This window comes from Lolium rigidum, chromosome 3 (genome assembly GCF_022539505.1).
Source record: "Lolium rigidum isolate FL_2022 chromosome 3, APGP_CSIRO_Lrig_0.1, whole genome shotgun sequence".
Lineage (NCBI taxonomy): Eukaryota > Viridiplantae > Streptophyta > Magnoliopsida > Poales > Poaceae > Lolium > Lolium rigidum.
In genome coordinates, this window is record NC_061510.1 from 218,354,053 (window position 1) to 218,362,722 (window position 8,670).

At 40.1% G+C, this 8,670-nt stretch overlaps 1 protein-coding gene across 1 annotated transcript; it reads left to right on the forward strand.

Moving 5' to 3' along the window:
• Positions 1 to 2,919: 2,919 nt before the first annotated feature.
• Positions 2,920 to 6,785, forward strand: LOC124696070 (putative protease Do-like 14). Its single transcript, XM_047228853.1, has 10 exons — positions 2,920 to 2,998; positions 3,084 to 3,235; positions 4,253 to 4,525; positions 4,605 to 4,732; positions 5,219 to 5,336; positions 5,406 to 5,498; positions 5,589 to 5,666; positions 5,767 to 5,854; positions 6,534 to 6,594; positions 6,746 to 6,785. The coding sequence occupies exons 1-10, from the start codon at positions 2,920 to 2,922 to the stop codon at positions 6,783 to 6,785; spliced, it is 1,110 nt and encodes a 369-aa protein (XP_047084809.1).
• The last annotated feature ends 1,885 nt before the right edge of the window (positions 6,786 to 8,670 follow it).

The window sequence follows — 8,670 nt, forward strand, 5'->3', positions numbered from 1 at the left end:
GCTCAAATAGTCGATACCCCTCGGAAAACCCTCGAGGCTTCTTAAAACCACATACATGATCTATATGAGCTAAAATAGTCGATAACCCTCGGAAAACCATCGAGGCTTCTTAAAACATCATACATGATCTATATTAGCTAAAATAGTCGATACCCCTCGGAAAACCCTCGAGGCTTCTTAAAACATCATACATGATCTATATTAGCTAAAATAGTCGATACCCCTCGGAAAACCCTCGAGGCTTCTTAAATCCACATACATGATCTATATGACCTAAAATTTACAGCAATCACAGTTATAAACAACACACAGTTAAACAGCAACACAGAGTTATAAACCAACACAAGATTCAACATAACAACAGGGGTACATAGAGTTCAATGGAACAACACTAACTGTTCATAAAAGGGGTACATAGAGTTCAATACTACATCACTAACAGTTCATAGGGCTACAAATTACCAGTACGCAAATACTTATGGGTAGACAGTACTACATCACTGTCACATCTTACTGCTCACATAGCTGCTTGATCTTGACCAACTTGTCAGTCCTAGCACTGCTCAACTTAAACAGATCAAATAGCTGATACTCTATCTTCTTCTTGTCTTCCTTCAGCAACAAAGTTTCTTTCTCCATCAGCTTCATCTTTCTGTCATCAGCAATCTTGCCCTCTTTCAGCTTAGCCACTTCATCATTGGCTTTCATCAGCTCATTTTCAAGTTTAGTCTTATTCTCCCTTAACTTTTCCTCCTCACTGCCATTCATTATCTTGTCATAGTTTGCCTGCATAACCTGCCTCTGAGTATCATTCATAAACTTGGAAACATCAGCCATCAGGCTGGAATACTTCTTCTCCACCTTTATCCTCTCTTCATTCAAATCTTTCACAATCTTGCTATTCTCAATCTTCTCATCCAGAAGTGCATTATGCATGTCATGGTACATTCCCCACAGCTTCAGCAATGTGTTATTCATTGGCTGTGGCCACTCATCATCAAGCCAAGAGTGGAAGCCACAATTCTCAATGTACTACATCCTAAAATTATTTATTTCATCAGTACTACATAGCAGACATGGAATTATTCACACAAATGGACTTATTCAGAGGTAATGCTTGTTATTCCAATTATTCATAGGCACTGGAGTGCATTTATTCACAGAAATGCAACTATTTATTTCTTTACTACTACATAGCATACATGCAATTATTCACACAAATGGACAATTAGTACTACATATCTACATCTAATTAACATGGCTTGCCATTCTTCTGTGAGCAACATTGCTTCTGTGACTCTGGGTCATTGTATCGATCAACTCATTGCTAAATTAGAAACAGAGCTACTGCTACAGAGCTAATGCTAGAGAGTTTGAACTGTGAGCAACATACCCCTTGCACAGAACACATGTAGAAGCGATGGCCGCTGTTCGTTCCTTCAAAAGCGACACGCTTCACCGGCTCCTTCTGGTGGAGGCGGCACACCTCCGGGCAACCTGCCGCCAACCCCGTGAAGGTTGGTTCATCCCAGCTGTCTGGGCAGTAGTCCATAGGTGCGAAGTCCTAATTACAAACAAAACCTTCTCAATTCCACCAAATCGACCAGAAAAGGAGAGGGAATCGACAAGAAATAAAAATTCCAAAATCTGCCAAAACCCTAACCCTAGATGCAGAGGAAAGAGCTACTTATCCCTGGCCAGGAAAGAGCCGTGCTCGACGACTCGCCATCGTTCCAACTGGGCATTGACGGCCGGTGGGCAGAATAGCGGCGGCGGCGGCGGGAGCAGAGTGACGGGAGAGGAGACTGAGCGAGAGTGACGGGAGAGGAGAGACGCCACAGAGTAACGTCTCTTTGTACACGTCCGCGCGGAGGGGCCCACGTCCGACCGGCGACGGCCGTTTTCTCCTTCCGTCAAGATTTGGACACGTCAGCAGAGTGGGTGGGGTCAGATGGTCAGATTCAGTGTCAATTCGCTGCAAACTCGTCATTTGGGTGTTCAGCAAAAATCCAACTCAAATGTGGTAATTTTATGTTCCGCAAATCAAAAGTGGTGGTCTTTTGTAAATTTGGCCACCGGTGGTGGTTTTATGCTATTCACTCCCTATGAATCGAGAGGCAGAGGCGTGAACACGGCCACGCCGCCGGTGAGGACGTCCCGTCTGGCTCCATGACTCGACCCGCCGCACAAGAGGGAGATACGTCAACAGGGCGGCCCCAACGCCGCCGCCGCCGTTCGAGGGGGCAACAATCAGGGGAATCCACCTCACAGTCGCCCCTATCGGAGCGATCCGGCAGGAGAAGAAAAAGGGCTAGGGCCGCCGAGGAGTCGGTTACTGATGCATCTTCTAGTTCCGGCTCCGCGGACGGGACGTCGCCGACATACAGCTCTCCTCTTTGCGTACCGAGACTCCACTATCAACTCACCGGGTACACTTCCGACGGGGAAGGGATCTACAAGCCTATCGACGACGACCTGAGCATACTCCGTGAGTATGATACCAAAGACGCCACATATCGGAAAAAACTAAGTATGTAATATGCTACTCGATTACCCTTTATTTTCAGCTAATTACTGTCCCATATACATTACAGTAGATAGACACTACTAATAATCAATCCAAGCATCAACAGTGGTTCGTGCAGCATAAGAGCTCACAGCACTACCCTGGTGGGTGAAAGGGAAGTCTTTTCAATGTAAAACCACGCTAGTTCTATAAATCTTAATTCTTTTCTCTTCTGCACCTCAATGAACGGTCATCATCTATGCTTGTATGTATATTTACTTGTGTAAAAATCCGACTTTTCTCTCTTGCATCTTATTGGTTACTTACCCTCTGCATATCTACTTGTAGGTCGCAGAATGAAACTGCCAACGCTTGATATGAACATACCTTTTTCCTTCCTGGATAAAGAGAAGATGGTCCCTATCCGTGCAACTGCAACAAAGACAATCCTCAGTGCTGCAAAATCTGTTCTAGCACTTTCCTCCTTTATAGGTATACAATATCCCGTCGGTCCATCTGTTGCTTAGCAGCGCTCCACAAGTTGCTCTTGTCAGCTAATGTGTAAATGCATCCGCAGGTGATAGGCAATTACCACGGTGCTCTGGTTTCCTCATTGAGTGGGATGCGGCAAGGAAAGAAGGCATTGTTGTGACAAGTGCTGATTTAATCTGCTCAAGTAAATCCATGGATGACTGGTCTGGCAAAGATGTACATTGTCGTAATGCTAAGGTGAGCTGTTAAATGATTGTGCATTTGTTTCTCAAGAATAGGCAAGAGGCAGTTGCAACATTAATAACCCTTCCTAGCAGAGAACACCGTGAGGACAGTTTTACCCCCCCCCCCCCAAAAAAACTAATCCACACTAGGAGTAAAAGTAGCAATGTGCACACCGGCCAATCTCCATTGTGCATGCTTCTCTTTCACTTGATTCACAAAGTTCTGCATGTTGAGCTGTTGATATCTGAAGAGAGGAAATACTTTTATTGCGAGGGTGTTGTTAAAGTATTTCAAGCAGTAACTCTTGAGAAGTCCATTACAATCGTTTAGTAAATAAGATTTGTTGTTGCAGCCACTTTAACCAGTATAATTTGTGCACCCAGGGAGCACTGGTGCTTTTCATCCTGGCAATTTATTTGCCACTACATCAATGAAACACTGTAGTTTCCCCCTTTCTAAGTTCCCATAGTAGGAGGCAGTCCTGGATATTGCTAGGAAAGACACAGAAGCACAATTTGAATATTGGCCGGTTTTAGTATGTTTTGATTCTCGATAATGAATGGAGTGACTGAGGATTTGCTGAATATTTTGCAAAGCCCAACTTCAAGATCTTATATAAGTTGATTGCCAGATAAAATGATGCTATGTTATGGATCTCGTAATGCCAGTGCCTGCACTTCTTGCAACTGGCTTGCCTTATTGATCATTAGGTTGAGGACATTGATAGTGTTATTGGTGATAACGAATATTGATGGTCCAGAATTTCTGTTCAACATGATCAAGTTGCTCACTGCCAAACATAGAACACTTTTGACTTGTCTGCTTTTGCAAAATCTTTAGTTGGTACAACTTTGGAGTAGCTTGAATAACTCACTAATAGTCGCATATAAATGGGATATGTTTGGCTTCTTTATATAACCTAGAAAATGATTTTCACTTATGCCAAGAATGATTGTGGTTTTGCATGGATGGTGTTTTTGTAGCCATCTCCAAAATGTGATGTAATAGTATCTGCAACTGCTGTTTCAGGTTTATGTTCACTTGCTGGACAATACTACTGTAGAAGGCTGCTTGATCTACTTCCAGACAGACTACAATCTTGCTTTCTTCAAGATTTCAGTCGATCAACATCTGCAATTACTACATCTTTTAAATCAGAGACTGGAATACGCTCAGGCGGTTTTCTTGCTTGGAAGAGACGAAAGTTTGTATCTGGGCATAGGTCATGGCAGGGTTCTGTGTTGTGATCCAAACTTGGCCAATCGTCATCACTATATGAATGTGGATGGTACAGCTCCTGAGGTACAGCATGTGGATTATTTCCCTACATTAAGTTCTCATTGTTGATTTTTTTCTAACTTCAGTGTTGTGAATGTCGCAGTGTGTGACTGGAGGGCCGGCTATTGATTATAATGGAGAGGTTGTGGGAATGGCCAGCTTGTATGCTAGACAGGCTATTATACCTTCTTTCATCATATTCAAGTGCTGGCATTTTTGGAAAAGATTTAAGTATGTTATCCTTTCAGCTCTATTATTCTGCAGTATTGGAGTTCTTTTTATTCTTGCTGTGAAAGTTTGAGTTTACCTAATCTAGGTAGGTAAATTAGAAGAAAAATAGTCATGGCAATCCCCATTTCTCATCCATAACTTTTACTCTTATTGGTTTTCCTATATTTTCTGTTACCACATTTAAAAAGCATAAATTAACTCAGCTATGTGATTGTTGTCATGTTTTATGTGTGTAACAAAAAATTGCATGTTTTAATATATGGTGTAAGAAGGGGTGGAATGGCGACTGTAGTAGGTTGGGCAGATCAAAACAGATCATCTGATTTTTATTATTTTAACTTCATTTGATATATAAGTTCTGTATTTTGGTTCAACTTTGAACTTGTAGCCTTGTAGGCATACTTCCAAGTTCCAACCAATATGGCTCATTCAAGGGTTATACTGCCATATCCCTTTTAAATGGTGATTAATGATTATTTTGTACAGCTGCATCCCTCGGCCTCATCTTGGGTTGAAGTTTTCGTCCATTAAGTTCCGAAGCGTTCCTCAGATAGATAAAATATCACGTGATTGTAAGATTGAGGATGGCCTTATTGTTCAGGAGGTATATAGTGTATACTAGTATTGCTTACCTTATCATGCATATTTTTGTAATCGCTGTAAATTTAATTAGGTATCAGAAGAATCTATTGCTGAGGGACTTGGAGTTAGAATTGGTGATATTGTTACATCTTTCAATGGAGAGTGCATTTCTGATACAGTTGAGGTAGGATTATCATGGATTAAATGAAGATAAATCATGTTTACGTTATAGTATGTTTATATTGCTGGTTTATATATTTTGTGTTGTTATCAGCTGGAAAGTATGTTACTGAGCATGTCTGAAGCCCATTTTGACCAAGGAAATCGCCTTAATTCCAAAATGAATATTAATGTAAGTTTACCTTTGCGTTTTAGTTTTATTTCATGCCCTTCATACAGTTTGATAATTATCGAATTGTTTACTCTAATGAATATAATATTTTATGCTACAGATTGGTGTATTTCATATGAGCAATCGTGCTCAAAGGGACATAGCGTTATCAGTAAATGTATCCGACAAGGGGGAAGTGGTTTTAAGACGTATGCATCTCTGCTTTTATTCCCACTGTCCAAATTTGAGCCTCCGTTTATTAACTTAGTTCTTTTGTAGATGATTTGTGGATTAGTTCAAACTCATAAATAACAAATGTCAGTTGCGCAATAGATTACCCAAACATTTCCGCGGTGTCAATTTTTGTACTTTGGCTACATTAGACTCGCCTTATATTTTAGGAAGATGGGACTAGGAGTACTTTTTGGTGAATGGCGCCATGCGCGCCGTGCACTTTTGGAAAGTCCTATTTTTAAACGGATTTGGAAGCTGTAGAACATTTGTCGCTAATGGACTATTATATTATCATTCTTGTTTTCCAACAGTCAGAGAATGAGAAGTATACCTCTGGCAACTGGCATGCACCGATTTACAGTTTTTTGATTAAAAGCCCAGCATATGACCCCCTGCGCAAATTTTGAATTCTAGTTAGTGAACATATATTGCCATGCAGTTTTTTTATAATCAATTAATAGAAAAACCCCAAAGCAGTTGGGTCGCTGTTTGAGTTTTTGGTCTCTACTAAAATTGAGATATTACTATTTGGAGGGATGATGGTAAAGCTGTGGACTATTGTTTATTTTTAATTCATGTATTCGTATTTGGCTCCATTTGCATAAGAATCAATATAGTTTGTTTGACAAATAAATGCCTTTTATTATTGCCTAGGTTCTTATCTTGTCAACCCCCCTTCTGGACAAGAGCTTCCGGTTCCACCCTGCCGAGGCAAGTGATTATTGCTATTTTTTTATTATAATTTCTGATGCTTGATGATTTTGTGCAAGAATTTATAGGGTATACTAGAATTCAAGACAGAATGGCTACGATGGTGATCCCGACTTTGAATGTATTTGTTTGGTTTGTGACTTTTCTGGATGCAGTTCAACCCTGGCTATGCTATTGAAGGATGTGAGCCTGTAGGCCAATCTTGCTTCTTGATGCAATCTACGCTGGCTATCCTATTCCTACATAAGGATGATTTATCTGAAATACCTCATGTTGATTTCCTACGTTCATAATTAGCTTTAAAAAAAATTATGACATGTTTGTTGGGATGATTTAGAACTTTTATATTATGCCATCACTGTGTATGAGTGGTCCTACCTATGTTTCTCTCATTGCCATACGGTTTTCTTCGATCTGATTTAAAATGTCAACCGTGCGAGGCCCAGAAAACGAGCATGCAATGGTGGATCTATCTCAAGAAGTCAAGAATAATATCCAGCAAGTCCCCTTCCAAAAAAGTATCCCCCTCATGATTGACATGCCTAACTATGATTGTGTATATGGAATTTCCCGCACATGTGTTGGCTTTGGATGATAGCTGCTCATTCTGAACACAAGACAATGTATCCGGTATGGAACGCACCCTATATATCTGTTGGGTTTCCCTGCCTGCAGCATACCCTTCTCATCCTGAAGCAATTGCACACTAAAATCTCTTGCCAGTATACCGATATATTTTTGCTGAAGTGTCAAATTCGTCCCATATATCTCCATGTTGCATTAGAACCTCATGTTTCCAGAATACTTCGGATTCCCCTGAGTGAGAATGTGGATGAGGACTTCGTTGCCTGGCACCTAACAAAGTCCTATTCTTTTTCGGTAAAGTCTGCTTATTAGAATGGAATCACTGTAATGGGAGAAGGTTAAATAGAGCGGATGAACAAGGACCAGAATCCAGTTTGGGACATTCTTTGGAAACTGAAAATACCAAGCAAAATCAAAATATTTGTATGGAAGGCCCTTCATGGTACAATTCCTGGCATGGCAATCCTAGCAGACAGACATATTCCTGTGTCACCACAGTGTCCGGTTTACTCTCAAGGCCCTGAGGACATTCTACATTTAATTTTTTCATGCTCAAGAGCGAAGGAAATCTGGCATTCTCTAGGGCTTACTGATGTTATTAACTCAGCTTTATTGGACTGCTCGGGCTCAGTTGTTCTCGAAGGAATTTTGAGAAACCAAAACCTTGTGCAAGGCGGTAATGATATAACAGAACTGAAGGAGTTAATTTGTGTTGGGGCATGGTACATATGGTGGTAAAGAAGGAGTTTGTGAAGGGAGAAAAGATTGCTTATCCGACCCAAACTGCTTTCTCTATTCAAGCCCTTAAATTAAATTACTGTGGTGCTTATAAAAATGTTGAACCAAAGAAAGTGATTTGGAACAAGCCACATGTAACATCCCAAAAAAAAAATTCAAAAACAAACAAAATGAATTTCCCTAGTTCCAAATTTTGGAACCAACAAAAACTTTTATTAAATTAAGTTTGATACTTAGAGATCTTGTTTAATTCTTGTGCTATTGCCATGATTGCTTGCTTAATTAGTATTGAAATAATCTTAAACCCTAAACCTCACACCCCTTTTTACCATCCAAGTTAAAATAAAATAAAAAGAATTTAAATAAGAAAAAGGCCTATGTGCCTATGACTATTTTTGTGAAACTTCTAATTAGACCTTTCTACCTTTTTTAGATGTTTTGAAAACATCAACAAACTTCATCTAGTACTTCCCCAATCAAAACCAAGGTGAAACAAAAAGAAATAAAAGAAAATTAAACATATGCATAGAGGCATATGTGCCACATAGCCATTTCCCCAAATCTTGACCTATGCACTTCTACCTTGACTAAATGGTGTGAAACCATATCTAAACCTAATCTAACACTAAATTGACCCTAACCCATGCCCAAGTAAAGCAAGGGGGACAATTTACAAAAATAATAAAATTTGACACCTCACCTCTTACGTATTAAGGCCAAATTTGCAAATCTTCATCTAAGGCCACCATTGCTTGAT